Source organism: Agelaius phoeniceus, chromosome 15 (assembly GCF_051311805.1).
Source record: "Agelaius phoeniceus isolate bAgePho1 chromosome 15, bAgePho1.hap1, whole genome shotgun sequence".
NCBI classification, from domain to species: domain Eukaryota; kingdom Metazoa; phylum Chordata; class Aves; order Passeriformes; family Icteridae; genus Agelaius; species Agelaius phoeniceus.
This window is the reverse complement of record NC_135279.1, coordinates 16,298,538-16,322,425: the sequence shown is the minus strand read 5'-3', so window position 1 is coordinate 16,322,425 and position 23,888 is coordinate 16,298,538. Positions and strand designations below refer to the sequence as shown.

The window sequence follows — 23,888 nt, the reverse complement described above, 5'->3', positions numbered from 1 at the left end:
TATCTCATATGTCTGTCCTACTAAACAGAATTGCAAAAGGTTGCTGTTCTCGATATATTTGAGACTACTAAAAGCCCAAACATCGTTGTGAGAAGAGGATAGAAAAATAACAATCTCTGAAACAGAAATCTTTCAGCACTCTCACCAGTGTATGGAATCAAAATGTTGCAGACCAAAACAGAGTGAACTGACAGCCAGGATGCATAAACGAAGCCATCTAGCCTCACTACTGCATTCCCCCCCAAACCGGTGACAAACTCTTTTTTCACTCATAATGGAACTTTCCCCGTTCGTTTCCATTCTAAATCTAACCGGGACAAAACAAAGTTTAAAGAACATGTAAAGCTATACACGACTTCCAAGCACACCCATTCTGAACAAATCTGTCAGGAAGGATAAAAGCTCCAACACCAGGGGAGAGGGATCTCGGTTTTTTGCTCGACTCCATCATTCAGAATAAAACGTTCTCCTTCCACAGAATACGAATCTGCTTTCAATGTTGCTAACACATTCTAATTTATAGAGCTCAAGTGTTGAAGACAAAATCTCGTGGCGGAACCTGAACCTCTGACCAAGGAAGAAGCAAGGGCTCCGTGCTTGCTATGACAGGGAGCTAGCCCGTTCCTTACCTCAGTCCGTCAGGGCGACAGGATTGTGCAACTCACATAAACACAACTCCGGGAAACAAAGAGAAACACTGAAAAGTGCTACTACTAGCCGAAAGGAGACCTACAGTCAGAGCCTGTCATCTAAAGCTGCTACCGAGAAAAAAATTACAAACTTCTGCTGCTACGTGAGGATACAGATGACAAATACCCACTGACACCAGACAAAAAAAAAACACGTGGGAAAAAAAGATGACGTTTCGGGAACTTCTAAAAACAGAAGAAGCTCACGATTTACAGACCTGTGGTGCATCGGGATTGGCGGGCGGCTCTCCCTCGACGAGGTCAGTGCTCGGGCTCGGTTTGTTGCAGGAATCGCCGCCCAGAAGCTCCTCCGCCGACAGGATGGGCACCGGCGGCGGCGGCGGCCAAGCGGCCTCGGGCAGGGCGCGGGCGGGCGGCGGCACGCACAGGTTGTAGGAGTAGGGCAAGGTGCCCTCGCAGAAGTCGGCCGGGAAGGCGGCGCCGGCCAGCGAGAAGCGCTGCGCGCCCAGGCAGCGCAGCACGGCGGGCGGCCCGGCCCGGCGCAGCCGCGCCAGCACGGCCAGCGCCACGCTCAGCACCAAGAGCGCCGAGAGCAGCGCCAGCGCCAGCACCAGGTAGAACTGCAGCTCGGCCGCCGCCGCCGCCGCCGCCTCGGCGCCCGCCGGCCGCTCGCTCAGCTCCGGCAGCGCCTCCTGCAAGCTCTCGGCCAGCACCACGTGCAGCGTGGCCGTGGCCGACAGCGCCGGCTGCCCGTGGTCCTTCACCACGGCCACCAGCCGCTGCTTGGCCGCGTCCCGCTCGCCCACGGCGCGCGCCGTGCGCACCTCGCCGCTGTGCAGCCCCACGCGGAACAGCGCCGGCTCCGACGCCTGCACCAGCTCGTACGACAGCCACGCGTTGCGCCCCGCGTCCGCGTCCACCGCCACCACCTTGGCCACCAGGTAGCCGGCCTCGGCCGAGCGCGGAACCACCTCGAAAGGCGCCGCCGCCGCCGCCCCTCCCGGACCCTCTCCCGCCGCCGCCGCCGCCGCCGCGGGCCAGAGCACCCTGGGCGCGTTGTCGTTGCGGTCCAGCACGAAGACGCGCACCGTGGCCGTGGAGCTGCGCGCCGGCGAGCCGCCGTCCTGCGCCCGCACGGCCACCGTGAACTCGCGGCACTGCTCGTAGTCCAAGGAGCGCTGCGCGTACAGCGCGCCGCTCCGCGCCTCCACCGACACCAGCGGCGCCGCGCCCGCCGCGCCCGCGCTGCCGCCCGCCAGCCAGTAGCTCACGCGCCCGTTGGCGCCCGCGTCCGCGTCCCGCGCCTGCACGCGCAGCACCAGCGCGCCCGCCGCGTTGTTCTCCGCCACGTACGCGCTGTACGCCGCCTCCTCGAACACCGGCGCGTTGTCGTTCACGTCCGACACCTCCAGCACCAGCTCCCTGCTGCTCCGCAGCGCCGGCCTGCCCCGGTCCCGGGCCACCACCGTCACGCGCTGCTCCGACGCCTGCTCGCGGTCCAGCGCGCCCGATGTCACCACCTTGTACGAGCCGCCCGACGACGCCACGATCGACAGCGGCGCCTCTCCCGACAGCGAGCACGACACCTCACCGTTCTCGCCTGAATCCGGGTCCTTTACGTTCAAGAGAGCCACCACGGTGCCGGCAGGCACGTCCTCAGGCACCGGGCTCGAGAGCGACAGAATGGTGATCTCAGGGGGGTTGTCATTCACATCCAGCACCTCCACCTCCACCTTGCAGTGAGCCACCAAACCCCCTCCATCCGTCGCCTCCACAGCCAAGCTGAACGCGCGCGTGTCCTCGAAGTCCAGTGCCTCCTGCAGCGTGATCGTCCCTCTCTGGGCATCTACTGTGAACTTCTGAAGCACTTTAGCCTGCATTTCTCCGAAGCCGTAAGTGATGTGGGCGTTGGTGCCGGCATCGGCGTCTGAGGCTGTCACGTTCAGCACCGTCGTTCCCGGAGGCGTGTCCTCGCGCAGGCTGACGCGGTACCGGTCCTGCGCGAACACGGGTGGGTTGTCATTGGCGTCGGTGACGTTGATCCACAGCTGGGCCGTGCCAGTCCGGGGCGGGTCTCCGCCATCCAGCGCAGTCAGTGTCAGCCGCAGGCTGGGCTCACTCTCCCGGTCCAGAGAATGGCGCAGCACCAGCTCCGCGGATTTGCTGCCGTCTTGGCTCTCCTTCACCTCCACCGTGAAATACCCGTTTGTCTCCAGCTCGTAGCCTTGTAGCGAGTTAGTGCCCACGTCCGGATCCTCTGCCGTCCCCAAGTAAAACCGAGCGCCGGGAGAAGTAAACTCGTTGATCTCCAGCTGAAATTTGTCTCGCAGAAAGCGCGGTGTGTTGTCATTCACGTCCTCGATGGATACTTCGACGTGGAAAATGTTCAGCGGGTTGTGCACCAGCACCTCGAAGCTGACGGAGCAGGTCGCCGACTCGCCGCACATCTCCTCCCGGTCCAGCCTCTCGTTCACGTACAGGTTCCCGTTCTCCTCATTCACAGTGAAATACTTCAGCTGCTTCTTGCCGGCAGACGCCACCTGCAGCTTGCGCGCCGGCAGCTCGTCCGCGCTGAGCCCCAGGTCCCGCGCCAGCGGCCCCACGAGCGAGCCTCTGCCCAGCTCCTCGGGGATGGCGTAGCGGAGCCGCTCGCCCGCCGCCCGGCACCACACGCACAGCAGCAGCAGCAGCAGCGCGGCCGGCAGCGCTCGCCCGCCGCCCGGCCCGCGCCTCTGCCGCCTCTGCCTCACCGCCATTCTCTGCCCACTGCGCTCGCCGCGCTCCTGCCGACTGCCGCTGCCCTGCCTCCCTTCCAGCCGCTCTCGCCGCCCAAAACAGACACCGCTCAAACACACCCAGCTCGCCGCGCCGCCTCTCGCCGCCTCTCGCCGCTGCTGCTGCTGCTGGCGGTGCCGCTGCCGCTGTGGCCGGCGCCGGCCGAGCGAGCAGCCTGCGGGGGCAGGACGCTGCGGCGGCGGCGGCGGCGGCGGCTCCAGCGCCGCTCGGCGCCGGACAACAGCGACACCCGGAGGCGCCGCCGCGACACTGCAGCCGCCGCATGCCCGCGCTCAACGGGGCCCGGCTTTGGCCGGGGCTCAGCGCCTGCACCGGCCCCGGGGGCTCTCCCCGACTGCAAACACCCACAGCAGCAGCTCTGGCTTAATTCCACTCCAAGGCCTTTCTATCTGACATGTGCTGCCGGGTGCTTTCAGGCCATTCTTTTCAGTCACACTCTACAGTCAGAAAGAAATATTTATTGCAGGGCAGTAAAGAATGGAATTCAGCTTTTCTTACTAAAATCACGTTTCATTTATACCAGCAATAACCTATAATATAGGCAGACTTCCAGAGCTTTTTCAAACTTGTCTTGAATTGTTCTTTTATTATCTGGGATCAATTAGTTGGAGATATAGATCCGCCTAAAGCAAAATAAGCATCCCCTATGACAAGGTAGCAGAATAACATTTACCCTTTTCTTTCTGATTCATAAAACTTGCTTCATCTGCATCTCAACATCTGAGTGCCTGACAACAGAAAGTGTAAAGCAACTCTGAGCCCTTCATAGGCAAGCAATCAATATTTTCAGTTTCCAATTTATACTTTTCTCTAGAGGCCATGTAATCCACAGCTTAGACACCAGCTGGAACACTTTTTGATAGACTTGGATGTTGGAGGCACATCCAAAATTTCTCGGGGCAATATCTTCCTTTTTGATACAACTCACATTGAAAAGCTTTCTCCTAATCAAAAACACCTTTCTTTTAGTGGAAAACAACAATATGGTGTACTATGAACCCTAGACCTCATAAAAAGCACTTGCCCCATCTTTCCTAAAAATGGTTTATAAAAAAATTCAAAAGTCTACACCGACATATAATTTCTCTGTGTTTGAAGACACAAACTACTGCAGTCCTGTTGTAGTGCGTTCTTATATTTTGTAATACTTTGAAGTAGTTTGTTTTGTATTCCCGTATTTTTCCCAAATGGTTTATCCCAGACTGTACCCCCCCCCCCTTTCCTTCTACTTGTGTTATCCCTTTCCCGGGATGAGATCTCCAAACCCCCACCCTGGCTCTCTGTCAGTCACTCAGCATCCCATCCCCCTATCCAGAAGTTTCGGTCCAAGTTATCGAGTGATTAGCCAGAGGCCAGGGGTCAGCCCCCCAAACCCTGCCCCATACGCTGTTTTGTATATCTATTCCCCCAGCACCCATCCCCCAGAGATACCTATTGGTCAGTAAATGTTATCTACTTTTGGTTTCCTCCTCCCTTTAAATGTGAACTCCGGACATCCCCCGGGGCTCTCGGCAGGAGGCCCCCTGAGGTGCAGGAGCTCCTTCGGGACTCCTTAATAAAAACCTTGGATTAACCCCTGCTGGGAGTCGGCCCCTTTTCTCTTCCACCGATGTCTCTGCCATCTCTGCTGCAGCGAAGGCAACCAGCCTGAGTGCCCTCAGTACCCTCGGGGCACAGAGAGTGTCTCCTCGCAGTCGGCTGTGGTGGGGCTGCACCCCCCAGTCTCTGCCGACTTGGGTCTGGCCCAGAGACTTTGAGAGGCCTGCAGAGAGACTGAGACACAGTCCTTCATCATAACAGAAATGTTCCAACTCTCAGGCCACCTCCATCATCCTTCTGGGAACTATGGCATGTCCAGTGGGATATTGGCCCAAGATCTGCATGCAATCCATGCTCTCATAAAAAGAGTTTAGAGGGGAGGAGGGGCCACCCTCGACCTGCCAGGCAGAGAGCTTGTCATGCAGTGCAGGACACAATTCCAGCAGCAGGTGCCCATGGGCAGCTCATGTCCCACCTCATCACCCACCAATAACCCAAAGCACTTCTCTGCAAAGCTCTTCCCTATCCCCCACTCTCTGTTTCAACTGGGGATTGCCCCACCCCAGCTGCAGGACCTTGCACTTTGATCCATTCCATGATGGCTGCACGGGGCCACTTCTCCAGCCCATCCCTGGAGATCCACACCAGGCCACTGTGGGGTTTTGCTTGTGGCCATCTCCTCACTGTTCAAATCTCTCATGAGATGATAATGCACTGCAGCCACACCCAGAAGGGAGCTACAATTTTCTGCTCACCACCATTATGATAAGGAACTGAAGGATTCTAGAGCACACAAATGATAAACAATCATACTAAAAGATCAGCAGTCATCCAACTGAGAATGGCTCATCACACCATTGGCTGAGAAGGAATCTTCTACCCACCTTTATCACATGCTCTGTTCCACAGAGAGGCAAAGTCTACTAAAGTCATATTTACATCTATTTCTCCCAACAGGAACAGAACACAAAGTCACTCTCATATCTCCTGCCTTCCACTCCCACTGCAACAAGAGCAGGGGACATAAACACACCATACATTGCTCAAAAGAGATGGATTGTTGATAATAGAAAGTCTAGCCACACACAGAGTAAATCAAGGGAAAACAAAATGAAACAAAAAAAAAAACTCTACAAAAAACAACAACAACAACAAAAAAAGACCTGCAGAAAACCCCAAAACATGAATCAGATAAGGCTAGGAAGCCCTAGTGAATAACAAGTAGTCATTGATGCTCATTGTGAAGTCTTCCAGGCCTTGTTTGCAGGCTTTAAAATTCACACCTGAGAGCACCTGGAAGTTACTGAGGTCTCAAGGGGCAAGTGTGGCTCTCAAGACTCACACAGCACAAGAGGATTGGGGGGTTCATTTGAAGAATGAGTTCTCTCCTCAGCAACTCTTTCCATTGCATGGCCTGCTCACCTGGCACAGGTAGGAAACTACCACTTTAAACAACTTCTCATTGGCCTCTTTCTCAAGGTAAATCTTCTACAAATCACAACAGATTCTCTTATTGCTTCTGCTTCCTATTCCCCACACACACTCTTTAGTTCTAAGTGGCTGAAAAAAGGACATCCTGAAAAACATCAGTCACTGTTTCATATTTCAAAGTAATGACCAGAACTGGGGAAATGAGCTGCAACCTTCTGGGAAACAAAGGCATGAATGAAAGTGTAATTACACTTCTGAAGAAACTCTAAATCACAATATGGACTAGAGATAGAGATGATGGAGGTTTCATATAGGATTAATTACCTCTTCCAGCCAACAATCATGGTTCTACATGAACAGTTACTGTGCAAAATGTTATTGTTAGAAGACTGTAATTATCTTTCATGACAGAGACACCAGGATCAGAATAGCAAGGGCACTGCCTTTGGCACCACGCATGAAATCAAACCATTTCTCTGCCAAACCCACACTGAGTCCCCCATCTGCCTGGCACAGAACTGAGCTCTCACCCTCCTCACTCTGCATTCACAGCCTTCAGTTTCACCATCAACACAAACCAAAATTTTGGATCCACGTTGGCCACAGAGAAAGCAACAGCTTGGGGAAACATCCATTCATGAAGTTGTATTTCTTCAATGAAATATTCAAGGTCAGGCTGGCTGGGGCTCTGAGCCACCTGCTCTGGTGGAAGATGTCCCTGCCCCTGGCAGAGGAGGGTGAATGAGAGGATCTTTAAGGTCCTTCGAAACACAAACCTTTCTATGATTCTGTGTGTCTAGGATAAGATGATTACAAGTACAACTTCAAGGGATGGAAGAGAGATACTCTCCCTACTGGATAATTGTTTTGGAGTTTGCAGGATTGCCAGGCTCAGTGAGGATCAACTTTACTCCTTGAAAAAAATACAAGCAAACAAAGAGACAAACAACCCAACCCAATTATCCAAAGAAACCTTAATCAACCCAGTTAAGAATGGGAAACACCAGAAGAGTATCAATCATGGCCTCACATTGCAGATTGGCTCAACTGCAGGATATACACAACCCAGGAAACTGGACTGGAACCAATACACAGGGGCCTCACTCAGGAGTCACTCCACAGGCCCCACACTGTCATTGCCTTGGACACATAGAGAAAGGAAAAGCTTGGAACCACAGCTGGGGGCCTCATCTAAATACCAGGACAAACAGAGCTGGACACAATTCATTCATTCATTTTGAACTGCATCACACTGAACTCCAGCACCAGCCCTGTCTCTGCATACACAGACTTCTTCTCTCTGGCCAAACATTACATGGGAGCAAATTTTGCATACAGACATCATTAGAAGAAAAGTTGTGTGCACAGCTTCTCAGAGCCCAAACATCACAACTAACATTATTCTGCTCCTCCATATTACTTAAACTAGTGGGAAATGTTATCAAGGCCACAAATTGTTACCAGCTCGGTCAGAGACCCACACATCCAAGTATCACCTCAAAGGCAACATCACCATTCTTCAGCACATGGACTCCTCAGAGCATGTGTGACTACCACTCTTGATGAAAAGGGATATGGAAGCCAAACTAGGCCATTTCAGTCCAAACCACACAAGGGAAAATCATAAGACTCCTCTTGACTCATTTTGCAGAAGGCCAGCAATAGCCCTGGGGATCAACAAAACACATGCCATGTCTCCACAGGACCTCCTCACACACCACACACCCAACACTCCCTCATAAACCCGTCACAGCTCCCATGGTTAGCAGAGACCTTCAGAATTGAGGGAGACTACCCCAAGAGAAAAGTTGATCAGACTGTATCTCCATACCATGGATAATATTTGACTTCAAATCCTAGACATGACACAAGAAAAAGCATTTAATTAAGAGATATTCTCAAGAAACATCTCTAAGGAAGTCTCTCTCTTTTCACCTATAACCATGAAAGAACCATCTCCAGATAAGAAGAATGAAACAGAATGTTAACACCTGCAGAGTTGAAGAGCTCACAATATTTTTCTGGGTTATATAACTCAGAGTAGATGATTGATGACGTTGTTTATAGGGACTGAATACACAGCTTGCAATTCCCATACCCCATATATCAAAGGTACAAAATTAAACTTTGAAGTGACAAAATTATGATGATGTGAAAATACTGAGTAAAAACCCACCAGGGCTCTCTATGTAGTTGGAATACAGATCTTCTAGAGAATTACTTGCGGAAGAAAAACCTCATATTGCTTCATCCCTGAAGTAGGAGCTAGAAAGGGAATGGAGGAAAACAATCCATTGAGTCTTTCAGCAGACATTCACACACAGCTCACAGCACTCAGATTTCCAATCCTTCACACCATCCATGGTGTCCTTTCACCCATACACCTTACAAACATGGGACAGTGGAGGCCCAGTTCCCCAGACCATTGCTCTTCCCAGCACCAATTGCACACAGTTCTCTGTACATCTCTGTGCTGTGCAAGCTACATTTGCTGCTCACTGCAGTTCTGTGAAGAGACTTCATAGGTCTCAAAGGAAAAGCCAAGCAGTCTTCCAAGAGACACTGAGGCAGTGAATATCTGCTCACAGGGAATTATGCCCATCTTGTATCTCCCACTGCACCTTGAATCTCTCCCTTCCCATCCAGGCTATTCTGTTGCCATACTAAATATTCTATAGCTAAGGCTCATCCAGCTCCATTTGACAGAGCTCTACCTTAAAAAACAAGAAAACATCCAAAGCAGTTCTGCCATTTCCTCCTGCATTTCCTCCTCGACATGCAGCCACCCAAAAGCTTTTCAAAGAAACACAACTTCAAGAGGATCTTTCATCTTCACAACAGGTAGACAGACATCATCAAGGACTCTTGTCGCCTGGCCCAATCCTCTTTGGGGGACAAAGAACAATGCATGGATGATGCAAACACTTTTCCTTCTGATCTCCACTATGTATTATGGACAGCGATAAACGCTGAGAACAATGTGCACAGAGTTTCCACACAAAGCCATCAGCATAGACACATTCAACCGATTCAAGCATATGTGCTCTTGGGAAGACACATGAGCCTGCAAAAAGGTTGTATTTCTCAATAATGGGATCAATCCCTTCAGGAGAGCCAATGGCAACAGGAACACAGATTCTACACAGCACAGCTGATGCAGAGGAACAACACCTGGAACCTGATCGATACCCAAACCTCCGACCTAAGCATCAGCCTGCCAGCAGCAGCCTTCTCCCTCCTTCCTTCTTCACGAACTGGAACTCTGAAGACCCAAACCATGTTTACACAACGGCAGCAATGGGCACCACCCTTTAGAACTTCAATGAAGGAAACTTGACCATGCTTTGAGACAAAGTCTCTATGAAACACAGAGAACACGGCGGGGAAAGGGCAGGGCTGCATCACAAGAAAGGGTCGCGGAGAAAATCTGACCAGAGAAACTCACCGAGGAAGGGGCGGGGTCCGCGGGGAGGGCGCCGGCCGGGTCCTCGTCCCCGAGCAGCGGCGCGGGCTCGTCGGGCGGCGGCCGGGCCGGGAGGGTGTCGCAGCAGCTGGCGGCCGAGAAGCGCAGGTGGCTCTTGCGCGAGTCGGCCGTGAGCGACACGTCGTGCGAGTAGGACTGCAGGAAGGCGCGCACGCCGTCGATGCCCACGAAGTGCGAGACGGGCACGCCGCGCAAGGCGCCGCTGTCCGGCGGCAGCAGCTGCTGGCGGTGGCAGCGGCGCAGGCGCAGCGCCAGCAGCAGCAGCAGGAAGGCCACGAAGAGGCACGAGACGGCGGCCACGGCCAGCACGAGCCAGCGCGTCAGGCTGGCGGCCGGCTCGCCCGGCGCCGCCGCCTCGTGGGCCGCGCTGCCCAGCTCGGCCAGCAGCTCGGCCACGCTCTCGGCCAGCACCACGCTCAGCGTGGCCGTGGCCGACAGCGCCGGCCGCCCGTGGTCCCGCACCAGCACCAGCAGCACGTGGCGCGCCGCGTCGCGGGCCAGCGGCGAGCGCGCCGTGCGCACCTCGCCGCTGTGCAGCCCCACGCGGAACAGCCCCGGCTCCGTGGCCTTGGCCAGCTCGTAGGACAGCCACGCGTTCTGCCCCGCGTCCGCGTCCACCGCCACCACCTTGGCCACCAGCGCGCCGGCCTCGGCCCAGCGCGGCGCCAGCTCCACGCCCGACCACGCCGCAGCAGCGCCCGAGCCCGCCGCTGCGGCCGGCGCCGGGTACAGCACCTGCGGCGCGTTGTCGTTCTCGTCCACGATCAGCAGCCGCACCGACACGTTGCTGCTCAGCGCCGGCGCGCCGCCGTCCTCCGCCCGCACGCACAGCTGCAGCTCGCGCAGCTGCTCGTAGTCCAAGGAGCGCAGCGCGTACAGCGCGCCCGTCTCCGCCTGCACCGACACGTACGACGACAGCGGCGCGCCCCGCACCCGCCCCTCCGCCAGCCGGTAGCGCACGCGCGCGTTCTGCCCCCAGTCCGCGTCCGTGGCGCGCACCGTCAGCACCAGCGCGCCCGCCGCGTTGTTCTCCGCCAGCCGCGCGCTGTAGCGCTCCTCCAAGAACACCGGCGCGTTGTCGTTCACGTCCAGCACCCGCAGCGCCAGCACCGCGCTGCTCTGCAGCGCCGGCGACCCGCCGTCGGCCGCCCGCACCGTCACGTTGTACTCCGACACCTGCTCCCGGTCCAGCTCCTTCGCTGTCAGCACGCGATAGTAATCCTCAAAAGATTTCTCCAGCCGGAACGGGACGTCCTTGTCGATCGAGCAGCGCACCTCGCCGTTAGCACCCGAGTCCCGGTCCTGCACATGCAAGAGTGCGACAACAGTTTCCAGAGGGGCATCCTCCGAGATCTCGTTAAGAGCCGACCTCACCGAAATCTTGGGAACGTTGTCATTGACATCTGTCACGGTGATCACCACTTTTGCAGTATCAGAGAGCTCTCCTCCGTCATGTGCTTGAACCTCAAATTCGTGGGAGGAGATTTCCTCGAAATCCAAGTCGTCCTTAACAGTTATTTCTCCTGTCTCAGAGTCGAGATTAAAATGTTCTGAGGTTCGGTCTGAAATTTTATGGAAGCTGTATTTCACCTGCCCGTTCAGACCCTCGTCGGCGTCCGTAGCTGTGATAGTGACGAGGGTGGAGCCCACGGGCACGTCCTCGGGCACACGCACCGTGTACTCCGCCTGGCTGAACACGGGCGCGTTGTCGTTCGCGTCCACCACGGTCACGCGGATCCGAGCCGTGCCCGTCCGTGCCGGATCGCCGCCGTCGCTCGCCCTCAGCACCAGCTCGTGAAACGCCGCCTCCTCCCGGTCCAGCGCCTTGGCCAGCACCAGCTCGGGACGCTGATCGCCGCCGGGGCCCGCCTGCACGGCCAGCGAGAAGTGCTCGTCACCGCTCAGCTCGTAGCTCTGCAGGGAATTCAGGCCCGAGTCCGGGTCATGAGCCTCGGCCAGGGGAAATCGCGACCCCAGGGCTGTCATCTCACTAAGTCTCAGTTCTTTTTCTGCCTGTCGAAAGCTGGGCGCATTGTCGTTAACATCCGTTATCTCGACTTCGATTCCGTAAACCTGCATCTGTCCCTCCACTATCAGCTCACAGCGCAGCACGCATTTCTCCACCAGTCGGCACAGCTGCTCTCTGTCGATCCTCTCTGCCGTCACTAAATGTCCCGTCTTCCCGTGCAAAGCGAAATACTGCGTCGTACTTTCGGAGACAACACGGACGGCATTATCGCGGATCTCCGTCAGCTGCAGCCCCAGGTCCTTGGCCACGTCGCCCACGAACGAGCCCTTGGGCATCTCCTCGGGCACCGAGTAGCGCAGCTGCCCCCACGCCGCCTCCCACGCCGCCAGCAGCACGGCCCAGAGCAGAGCTCGCTGCCGCTGGCCCCAGCGCCTCCCCGCCGCGCACATCTCCGCAGCGGCACCGCAGCACCCTCGGGAGCTCTCCTCCGCCGCTCACCGATCTGGTTCACGGTATCGCTCCGGCGCTCTGCCCCGGCCGCTCCTGTCAGGCCCTTCTGAGCCCCTTCAGCACCGGTCCGCACCGCGGGGATGATCCCAGACTGCTCCGCCGCCGACTCCCACACCGGGACCGCGAGAGAGCCGGGCCGCAGCGGGAGGGGCTGCAGAGCACCGAGCTTCCTCTCGCTCCTCTCGGTCAACAGCGGCGCCCGCAGCCTCCTCCCGGCACTGCACGCAGTGAAAGGCCATGTATTTATTTTAATACGACGGACGGAGGATTACGAGTCCTAACACAGTAATCAAAAGCAGAACTTTCATCACAAATATTTGTAGAAGACATGATGAAATGACCCGCGCAAGGGTAGTGAAAGAAATCCGTCTCTGATATACAGCTGTAGGTTACTTTATCACTCTGTGCCAACTCTATTTTCAGCTACCCAGGATGCAGGAAAACTCCTGTAATGAACCTATCCAGTTTATACGTAATTATATTCAATCAAGTTATTCTATGTTCCCAGGAAGTTTTTCTTTTCTCAGAAGTTAAGATGTAAAGGGTTGATGCTCATTAGCAAAACCTTGTTCTAATTATTGCGTATTCATGTAGCTATGGCACATTTTCAACAAAATACTTTCAGGCACAGCTGCACACCTTAGACTCTGATGGCCTTTGATAAATTTTCAAGTATACCCGATTTAAATGTCTAAAGTGTCAATTGGCGAATCCCCTACACATTTGATATCTATATTTGGATCTTAGAGCCTTATTATCCTTTTACACAGACATTTGTAAGAAATACTGGGGAGGGAGGGGTGGAAGGGCGACCCACCTAAAAAACAAACAACCAAATTTAAAAAAACCTCTAAGAGAACGAATTCTCTATACAGAGTCCAAACACCTCTCTTTTTATAAAATGGTAAGAAAATACGCTCGGAAAAAAAATATACGATTTTTTCCCGTTTGAGACCTCAGTCTTCTTTTACACCTGTGTATGAAAGAAATATTAGGAATGGTTAAAAAAAAAAAAAAAAGGGAACTACGAGCCAGAATGAAAAAAGGAAACTAGCAAAAATACCTCGCCTCACTAATGGTACCACTCCTGCCATTTCTGCAACAGTGTTCACGCAAAAGATCAGTGACTGTCTCTTCTTGTACTCTGGATGGAGAAGCTGGCACTTTTCTATCCATGAGAAACGAGTCTTTCTGGAGTCCAAGACCAAAAAACGTTAAACAAGGAAGTATGTGGCCAGCTTTTAACCAGGTCCCAGAATAAACAGGGTAAACAGATCATTAAGGAAGAATCTGCAGCAGGCTAGTATCTGCATTATTTCCCTGATTCCTTCATGAAGAACCACGAATCTCCTGCACAGTTATGATTCCCCATCACAGTTATTAATTAATACGATTTTAGTCAGCTCAAGAGATGTAGACAAAACCTCTTAGATGAATCGGAAGCTGTGGCCACGGCAGAATCAAGTGCTATGGCTAATTGTCTTTTCTTAGAAAAAGAAATCACCCCATTCTTTCATTTCTTCTGGGAGACATGGACCAGCCATTCCCACCTACACTACCGGGAGAAACCCAAGGAAAAGAGAGCAACGGTTCGGAAAGATCCAAGGGGAACAGCAGGAACAGAACAGAAGAAGAGAAGAGAGGAACACGTGGCTCTGCAGAAAGAACTGCAGAGATAAATTACGTGAATAAGTAAGCAAATCCGCCTACCATTCCTGAAGAAAACTTATCCCCAGATACATTCGACACTCTTCCAGCAGGGAGGAACAACCTGTAATTTCTCCTTTCATGTCGAAAACGCACACATCTCATGAAAAAAAAAACCCAAATAGCAAGCAAAGACATGCCTTCTCCTCCCAACACACCCCGAGTGTTAATACCCTTTTCAGAATTCTGTCATGCAGAATCAGCAGATCTCTTTCAGGAGAGCAAGATTCCGTGTTCTCCATTGAACTTATAAATAATTGTTTAAAAAAACTTTGAAAAATCATGAGGGAATATACATATCCATCCCATGAATGCTGCCTTTTCTGCAGAAGCATTCCTTCAAAACATGGGGCACTACACGGCAATTTTGGAAACAAGATTAAAACCCGGGTTTGTATCAGACAAATAATATCAGGGGGAAAAATAGTCAGCCTCACTAGACGTACAATATGTGAAGAAGCCCTCTCTCAAAGCATGGGAAGGCAAACAGAAGAGAAGTTAGAACAACATGTAAGTTCTCTATCAGTAGAGCCAGATGCCTGTTCCCGTTGGGAGTAAACACCGAAATAGTATTGACCAACAGGTAATGCCCAGGTCTCGACAAGCGTATCAATCTGACGAAAACGAAAAAGCCTGTTAAGAAAGACTTAAGAAGAAGAGCAGGAGCTTACGGTTTTACAGACCTGTGGTGCATCGGGCTCGGCGGACAACTCTCCCGCGACAGCACTGCTGTTGGAGTTTGGCTTCGCGCAGGAATCGCCGCCCAGAAGCTCCTCCGCCGACAGGATGGGCACCGGCGGCGGCGGCGGCGGCGGCCAAGCGGCCTCGGGCAGGGCGCGGGCGGGCGGCGGCACGCACAGGTTGTAGGAGTAGGGCAAGGTGCCCTCGCAGAAGTCGGCCGGGAAGGCGGCGCCGGCCAGCGAGAAGCGCTGCGCGCCCAGGCAGCGCAGCACGGCGGGCGGCCCGGCCCGGCGCAGCCGCGCCAGCACGGCCAGCGCCACGCTCAGCACCAAGAGCGCCGAGAGCAGCGCCAGCGCCAGCACCAGGTAGAACTGCAGCTCGGCCGCCGCCGCCGCCGCCTCGGCGCCCGCCGGCCGCTCGCTCAGCTCCGGCAGCGCCTCCTGCAAGCTCTCGGCCAGCACCACGTGCAGCGTGGCCGTGGCCGACAGCGCCGGCTGCCCGTGGTCCTTCACCACGGCCACCAGCCGCTGCTTGGCCGCGTCCCGCTCGCCCACGGCGCGCGCCGTGCGCACCTCGCCGCTGTGCAGCCCCACGCGGAACAGCGCCGGCTCCGACGCCTGCACCAGCTCGTAGGACAGCCACGCGTTGCGCCCCGCGTCCGCGTCCACCGCCACCACCTTGGCCACCAGGTAGCCGGCCTCGGCCGAGCGCGGAACCACCTCGAAAGGCGCCGCCGCCGCCGCCCCTCCCGGACCCTCTCCCGCCGCCGCCGCCGCGGGCCAGAGCACCCTGGGCGCGTTGTCGTTGCGGTCCAGCACGAAGACGCGCACCGTGGCCGTGGAGCTGCGCGCCGGCGAGCCGCCGTCCTGCGCCCGCACGGCCACCGTGAACTCGCGGCACTGCTCGTAGTCCAAGGAGCGCTGCGCGTACAGCGCGCCGCTCCGCGCCTCCACCGACACCAGCGGCGCCGCGCCCGCCGCGCCCGCGCTGCCGCCCGCCAGCCAGTAGCTCACGCGCCCGTTGGCGCCCGCGTCCGCGTCCCGCGCCTGCACGCGCAGCACCAGCGCGCCCGCCGCGTTGTTCTCCGCCACGTACGCGCTGTACGCCGCCTCCTCGAACACCGGCGCGTTGTCGTTCACGTCCGACACCTCCAGCACCAGCTCCCTGCTGCTCCGCAGCGCCGGCCTGCCCCGGTCCCGGGCCACCACCGTCACGCGCTGCTCCGACGCCTGCTCGCGGTCCAGCGCGCCCGATGTCACCACCTTGTACGAGCCGCCCGACGACGCCACGATCGACAGCGGCGCCTCTCCCGACAGCGAGCACGACACCTCACCGTTCTCGCCGGAGTCTCTGTCCCGCACTTTCAGCAGGGCTACCACGGTCCCAACCGGCGCGTCTTCAGGCACGGGGCTTGACACAGACGTCAGGGTTACCTCGGGCGCGTTGTCGTTCACATCCAGCACCTCCACCTCCACCTTGCAGTGAGCCACCAAACCCCCACCGTCCTTCCCCTCCACCAGCAATACGTAGCTTCTTGTGTCCTCGAAATCCAGGGCCTCCTGCAACGTGATTATTCCTCGCTCGGCATCCACCATGAACTTTTGAAGCACCTTTGCCGGCATTTTCCCGAAGCCGTAGGTGATGCGAGCATTGGTGCCGGCATCGGCGTCTGAGGCTGTCACATTCAGCACCGTCGATCCCGGGGGCGTGTCCTCGCGCAGGCTGACGCGGTACCGGTCCTGCGCGAACACGGGTGGGTTGTCATTGGCGTCGGTGACGTTGATCCACAGCTGGGCGGTGCCAGTCCGGGGCGGATCACCGCCGTCCAGAGCCGTCAGCACTAACCTCAGATCCTGCTCGTTCTCCCGGTCCAGTGCACGGCGCAGCACCAGCTCCGCGAGCTTGCTGCCGTCTTGGCTCTCCTTCACCTCCACTGTAAAGTACCCGTTGGTCTCCAGTTCATAGCCCTGCAGCGAGTTACTGCCCACGTCCGCGTCCTCGGCAACACCCACAGCAAATCGGGCACCGGGAGAAGTAAGCTCGTTGATCTCTAGCTGGAAACTGTCTTGCAGGAAGCGCGGTGTGTTGTCATTCACGTCTTCAATGGCCACTTCCACGTGGAAAACGTTCAGCGGGTTGTGCACCAGCACCTCGAAGCTGACGGAGCAGGTCGCCGACTCGCCGCACATCTCCTCACGGTCCAGCCTCTCGTTCACGTACAGGTTCCCGTTCTCCTCATTCACAGTGAAGTATTGCTTCTCCTCGCTCAGCCGCAGCTTGCGCACCGGCAGCTCGTCCGCGCTGAGCCCCAGGTCCCGCGCCAGCGGCCCCACGAGCGAGCCTCTGCCCAGCTCCTCGGGGATGGCGTAGCGGAGCCGCTCGGCCGCCGCCCGGCACCACACGCACAGCAGCAGCAGCAGCAGCGCGGCCAGCAGAGAGACCCGGCCAGCGCCTGCCCAGCCTTGCGCTGCCGATCTGACCTCCATTCCCTGCTTTCCTGAAGGGTATTCTGTGGACGAGTAAAAATTAGCCTTTCCGGGTAGCTGAAGCAGTATTCGAGAGAAATAAATAGAATAAATCCCTGTTGCCGGTCGGAGGACGGGCTGAGTCGAGCGGTTCCTGCTCTTCTCTCTGCTCTGCGCAGTGCGGAGCAGCGCTGCGCGGGCGCCGGGGAGGAGCCGACGGCTGAGCCGCTTCTCCGCCTTGGCCAACAGTGACACCCTGAGTCCGTGCCTGAGAACCGCAGAGTTCAAGGAAAAAACCCGGCCCGAAGATTCTGCCCTGCATTCCCTTGCATCGGGAAGGATTGGAAAGTACAGATATTGTCAGGAGCGAGAAACAGAAAATCTATCAGTACTGAAACTGTGCATCTAGGAATTACAGTTGTCTGAATTGCTTACGCTTGCAAGCCTTCCGTCGGACAGATCCTCTCCTTTTTCTTGAGGGATGTAGGCAGGATCTTGGTCTCTGCACCCACTGTCAGCTTCCTGATCTCTAGGGTGGGGTGCTCGGTGTCCCCGCTGCCATCGTGCCGTCTCCGTGAGGGACAAGGCAAGGCGGATGGAACACTGAAACGCTGCTTTGGGTAGTGGGTTTATTTACGATGGCTGAGATCCCCAGCTAACGCTAAGCTTACCAGCTTTGAACAGTGGTCGTTGATGGACAAGCAGAGCCGGGAATCCCAGGCTCAGAGAACACCACAGAGGTCACATCACACCTGATCCCATCTTTTTCGACATTCAAAGCTCAGCATCATCTTATCAGTACCCATACAACCCAGCCCCGAATTACTTTTGTGTGTGTATCCCACAAACCACTCCCTGATACCCTAAACAGGCACATAGTAGCTGATCTCAGGCGTTAAAGAACATTTCCTGGGAAATGTCGGTGGCAGCTATGTTTTTTTTGAACTACCAAGAGTTAACAGACAGGTGCCTTGCAAAAAGCCGTTTTATTTTACCTGTAAATTAGATCCTTATCTCTTTTACAGTAAAAAAAAAATCGCCAAAGCCACAAACAAAAAAATAACAACAGAAAATCCTGAAGGAAGGCTGTGTATCATCACAGCCCCTTATGGAGAAGACAAGGAGAGGTTAGAAAACTCTCCACACTGTCTGCTCCATGGAGTTGCTCTGACAGGTTCTCCAGTCCTGGGTCTCTGAGGTGCCAATGTCAAGCTATACTCACTGGACCAGTAATGTCTCGTTAGAAAATATATTTTCCTGCTAACTGTGGTAGTTCATAAAGTGAAGGATAATTCCTTTCCGTCCAGCTGAACCTATACACAACTACTGGTAAGAAGTTAACACTCTGTCAGAACAAGACGTGAATTTGAATTTGTAATGTTTAAGAAGCACGCAAGGCTGTGAGCATCTCCACAAGATATTGAGAGATGAATGTGGTTGCTTACATGGGAGCAGGAGAATTCTGTTGAAATATTTAGCAGTCAATTCACTGCCTCCTATATGGCGAGAATTGCCTGTAACAACCCAGACACACATTTTCATGCATCACGGAAACTGTCCAAATCCGTGTTTTCAAGACTGACTCGCATTCCAAAATTAGCTTTACAATAAATAGATAGCGATGAATTGTACTTTGCATTCAAGTACTTTTTCATCTATATGCCAGTAAATATACTTTATTTCCAAGACTATGCCTGCACAGCAATCGACCATTTGTATCGAATCCAAAGGTTAAGTCACGAAACCCAGCTGTGGGGAAAAAAACCCAAAAAAACAACTCAAGCAGAGGAATTCTTCACCAATTGATGCAAGTCTCTTCAAATGCCCTTAAGAAGCATTGAATAAGTCATTTGTTGAAGGTGGATATGGAAGAAATCTGGGACTTCAATGTGTCAGCTTTCAAGCTACAAGATTCCCGAATTCAACCGGAATTTGAGAGCTGATACAGGGAATTAAACTGAATTGCTTGGAACCGGGCGCTAGGAAGTACTTAAACAATTTGAAAGAACGGTCAGTAGAGGACCAAGAGAATGAGATTTCCTTACGAAGTTACACATGGAACAGAACCTTCCAGCCGTGGAGAAAGTTAGGCAAAAAGAGCTCTTGCAAGCGGTAAAGAACACGACACGTAATACACAAGGCAGACTCAGCACGCATTCATTCAGATGACATTCATGAGTGGGTGACTATCTTAAAACAAGGTTTCTAAGCCTGTGAATCATCTGTGCCTAGCCTAAAAATCCTAAACACCGCATCTACTAAATACAGTTTAAAAAATTAACGTACCTGAGAGGCAACTTGCCCACTGCTTTCTGTAACTTGATCTCCTGAAGGGACGAGATCGGCCGAAACCTCATCTGGTGGTCGGGCCGGGAGGGTGTCGCAGCAGCTGGCGGCCGAGAAGCGCAGGTGGCTCTTGCGCGAGTCGGCCGTGAGCGACACGTCGTGCGAGTAGGACTGCAGGAAGGCGCGCACGCCGTCGATGCCCACGAAGTGCGAGACGGGCACGCCGCGCAAGGCGCCGCTGTCCGGCGGCAGCAGCTGCTGGCGGTGGCAGCGGCGCAGGCGCAGCGCCAGCAGCAGCAGCAGGAAGGCCACGAAGAGGCACGAGACGGCGGCCACGGCCAGCACGAGCCAGCGCGTCAGGCTGGCGGCCGGCTCGCCCGGCGCCGCCGCCTCGTGGGCCGCGCTGCCCAGCTCGGCCAGCAGCTCGGCCACGCTCTCGGCCAGCACCACGCTCAGCGTGGCCGTGGCCGACAGCGCCGGCCGCCCGTGGTCCCGCACCAGCACCAGCAGCACGTGGCGCGCCGCGTCGCGGGCCAGCGGCGAGCGCGCCGTGCGCACCTCGCCGCTGTGCAGCCCCACGCGGAACAGCCCCGGCTCCGTGGCCTTGGCCAGCTCGTAGGACAGCCACGCGTTCTGCCCCGCGTCCGCGTCCACCGCCACCACCTTGGCCACCAGCGCGCCGGCCTCCGCCCAGCGCGGCGCCAGCTCCACGCCCGACCACGCCGCAGCAGCGCCCGAGCCCGCCGCTGCGGCCGGCGCCGGGTACAGCACCTGCGGCGCGTTGTCGTTCTCGTCCACGATCAGCAGCCGCACCGACACGTTGCTGCTCAGCGCCGGCGCGCCGCCGTCCTCCGCCCGCACGCACAGCTGCAGCTCGCGCAGCTGCTCGTAGTCCAAGGAGCGCAGCGCGTACAGCGCGCCCGTCTCCGCCTGCACCGACACGTACGACGACAGCGGCGCGCCCCGCACCCGCCCCTCCGCCAGCCGGTAGCGCACGCGCGCGTTCTGCCCCCAGTCCGCGTCCGTGGCGCGCACCGTCAGCACCAGCGCGCCCGCCGCGTTGTTCTCCGCCAGCCGCGCGCTGTAGCGCTCCTCCAAGAACACCGGCGCGTTGTCGTTCACGTCCAGCACCTGCAGCGCCAGCACCGCGCTGCTCTCCAGCGCCGGCGACCCGCCGTCGGCCGCCCGCACCGTCACATTGTACTCCGACACCTGCTCTCGGTCCAGTAGTTCTGCAGTCACCACACGGTAGTAGTTATCAAATGACTTCTCTAGGCGGAACGGGTGGCTGTCGCTGATGCTGCACTGCACCTCTCCGTTCGCTCCAGAATCTCTGTCTTGGACGCTGAAAATTGCTATCACTGTCCCCAGCGGTGTATCTTCTGGAACCGGAGTGAACACGGACATAATGACAATCTCAGGAACGTAGTTGTTTACATCAACGACTTTAATGAGTACCTTGCTGTGGGAAGAGAGTCCACCCGCATCCCGAGCTTGCACAACCAATTCATAAAACTCGTGCTCTTCGAAATTCAAGTTCTCTATTATGACAATTTCTCCACTTTCTGGATCCATCTTAAAAGTCTTGTCGAACTTCTCTGGTATCTGAAAGAAGGAGTATTTTACCTCGGCATTTGGCCCTTCGTCTCTGTCAGTTGCTGTCACCTGTAACACCCGACTCCCTACAGCCACGTCTTCTTTCACGGTCACCTTGTACACAGACTGAGTAAATTCAGGGGCATTGTCATTTCCGTCTATCACAGTTATTTCGATTGTTGTCGATCCTGATTTCACTGGACTTCCATTGTCTGTGGCTGTCAGGATCAAATGATGAGTATCCTTCTGTTCCCGATCCAAAGATTTCACCAATAATAATTCCGGATATTTCACACCATCACCTCCAGTTTTCACCTCCAAGGTAAAATAGCTGCTCTCACTACATTCGTAATTCTGTAAAGAATTCGCTCCTATGTCGGGATCGTGAGCTCTCTCTAATGGGAAGCGAGCACCTGGTGCAGTATTCTCGCTGATTTCTAAGACATTTCTTCTTTCTGGAAAACTGGGAGGGTTATCGTTAATATCCAGTATTTCTACTTCCCCTTTGTAAATGTTCATTGGACGCTTTACAAGAATTTCGAAGTTTAGAACACATTTAGCAACAGCTGCGCATATCTCCTCTCTGTCCACCTGCTCCATCATAGATAAGTGGCCGTTCTGCAAGTCTAAAAAGAAGTACCGTGTCCTACCTGTGTCAAAAACGTGGGCGTCGCGGTCTTTGAGTGTCGTCAGCTGCAGCCCCAGGTCCTTGGCCACGTCGCCCACGAAGGAGCCCTTGGGCATCTCCTCGGGCACCGAGTAGCGCAGCTGCCCCCACGCCGCCTCCCACGCCGCCAGCAGCACGGCCCAGAGCAGAGCTCGCTGCCGCCGGCCCCAGCGCCTCCCCGCCGCGCACATCTCGCCCGCGGAACCGCAAACACAGCGAGGAGTTCGCCCCGCCGATCTGCAACCCGCTCCGGCTCCCGCTGCTGCTCTAATTTCTTCTCCGGCTCACCGCTCCCGGCCGCTGCCTCTGGCTCCTCCGCCTCGCTGCGGCACCGATCCGCACTGCGGGGACGATCCTAACCCGGCGTCTGCCGAGTCAGAGAGGGAGCGGGCAAGGGAGCCTGCCGCAGCGGGCGGGGCTGCCGGTAGCGCTCCGAGCTTCCTCTCGCTCCTCTCGGTCAACAGCGGCGCCCGCAGCCTCCTCCCGGCACTGCAGGCACCGAGCGCTGCCCAGCGCTGCCCGCCCTGCCTCGCCCACGGGCAGCTCGCGGGGACAGCACAGAGCCACGGAGATATCGGGTCCCAGAGGGGACCTCCTGCCTCTACTCTTCTCCAGCCCATCTCTTCTTTGAGAAGCTGATCAAGACCGGTAAGAAGGCAGAGGCGTCCTTGTGCTGTTTCCGCACAGGAAAATGTTTTTGTAATGGTGATACAATATTGATATGAAGCTCTCTTAACAAGCAAAAGTATTACTAGTCACAGTCCATTTGTTTAAAACCACAATTTCCCCCACTAATGGCCCAGCTTTTTCAACAGTCATGGTTGGATAATCTTTTTATTCCCCTCACCTTTTCTGCCAATGTATCTTAATTTTGGAATGCCATTAGCAACCTCAGATATTCAAACCCCATGTGCTAGCACAAGCCAGCAGCCGACTTTTCTGTGTTCAAGTTCCTCAGGAGCTCTTGAACCTGATTTTCTCTTACAGTGGGAGGGACTTTTTTCCCCCCAGTCCCTGCCCTGAGCTCCATCCACTTGACAGGTGTGGGAAGAGACCTTGTCAGTAATGACTGAGACAAAGATATGGCTGAGTACCTCAGCCTTCTCGTGGTCTTTATCAGATTGTCAGTTGTGTTCATCAGGAGACATACAATAGGAGACATAAATTTTCAGTTTGTTCCTCAGGAGACAAAATACATTTTCTTCAGTCTGACTTACCTGTAGAAGCCCTTCTTGCTCTTCTTTGCATTCCTTGTAGAGTTCAGCTCCAGCCATGCCTTGGCTGACCTGACCCTATCCCAACACAACCGGCCAGCAACAGAACAACCCTATCCCAACACCAACACAACCGGCCAGCATCCCTATAATCTTCCCTGGACACCTGTCCCTGATCCCACCGCTGCTCATTTCTTTCTTTCCCCTTTATTTAGACCAGCAAATCTTCCCTCAGCCATGCTGGTCTGTCCCCTTCTTTTCCTGTTTTCCTACACAAGGGTTCTAGAGGGCACACATTGTATGGAAAGCATCCCTAAAGATCTGCCAGGTCTGTTCTGCTCCCTTGTCCTTCAGGGCACTTTCCCCTGAGGGGCCCCATTGACTAAATCCTTTAAGAGCTGGAACTTTGCTTTCCTAAAATTCACGGTCCTGGCTTTACTCTTTGCCTGATCCGTATCCCTCAGGACTATGAACTTGACCAGTGAATGATCATGGCAGCTCAGGCTGCCTCCAGTCTTGGTATCTCTGATTAGCTCATCTGTGTTGATGACCAAACAAGTCTAGAAAAACATTTCTTTTGGTAAGGAGGGCAGGACTAAGGTCTTAATCCTTCTTAAAGGGCACCTCCAGTGAGCTTCTTCGGAGAACTCAGCAGTGTGTTCAGGCCTTTCAAGACAGGACACTGCCTCCCCCTCTCACAGGGTAAAAGTCATAATAAACCATCTGTTTATGAACTGCCTCAGACACTTGAAGCCTCAAACTGGAATGACTGAAACCCCAGAAGTTTAACCACAGAAGATGATGGTTGCTAGTGATCTCAGTAAGAGGCACACACCAATTCTCTTTTATAAACCCACACCAGTGGAAGAGATTTGCACAGGTAATCTTGCATC

General features: G+C 55.2%; 1 protein-coding gene and 2 pseudogenes across 2 annotated transcripts in view; all 3 read right to left on the bottom strand.

Moving 5' to 3' along the window:
• LOC129126975 (protocadherin gamma-C5-like) overlaps positions 1-22,144 on the bottom strand; it is a 224,788-nt gene extending 202,644 nt beyond the window's left edge. The window contains exon 1 of one of the 2 annotated variants that reach the window (XM_077186327.1): positions 19,519-22,144. In XM_077186327.1, the coding sequence (XP_077042442.1) occupies positions 19,519-21,972 (2,454 nt within the window). In that variant the 5' untranslated portion in view covers positions 21,973-22,144. Of the gene's footprint in view, positions 1-907; positions 3,668-19,518 lie in introns of those variants that run through there. The other variant, XM_077186328.1, reaches the window with a different exon arrangement.
• On the bottom strand, positions 3,496-12,529 carry LOC143695304 (protocadherin gamma-A10 pseudogene; annotated as a pseudogene).
• LOC129126933 (protocadherin gamma-B5 pseudogene) lies at positions 14,734-17,402 on the bottom strand (annotated as a pseudogene).
• Positions 22,145-23,888: the final 1,744 nt, after the last annotated feature.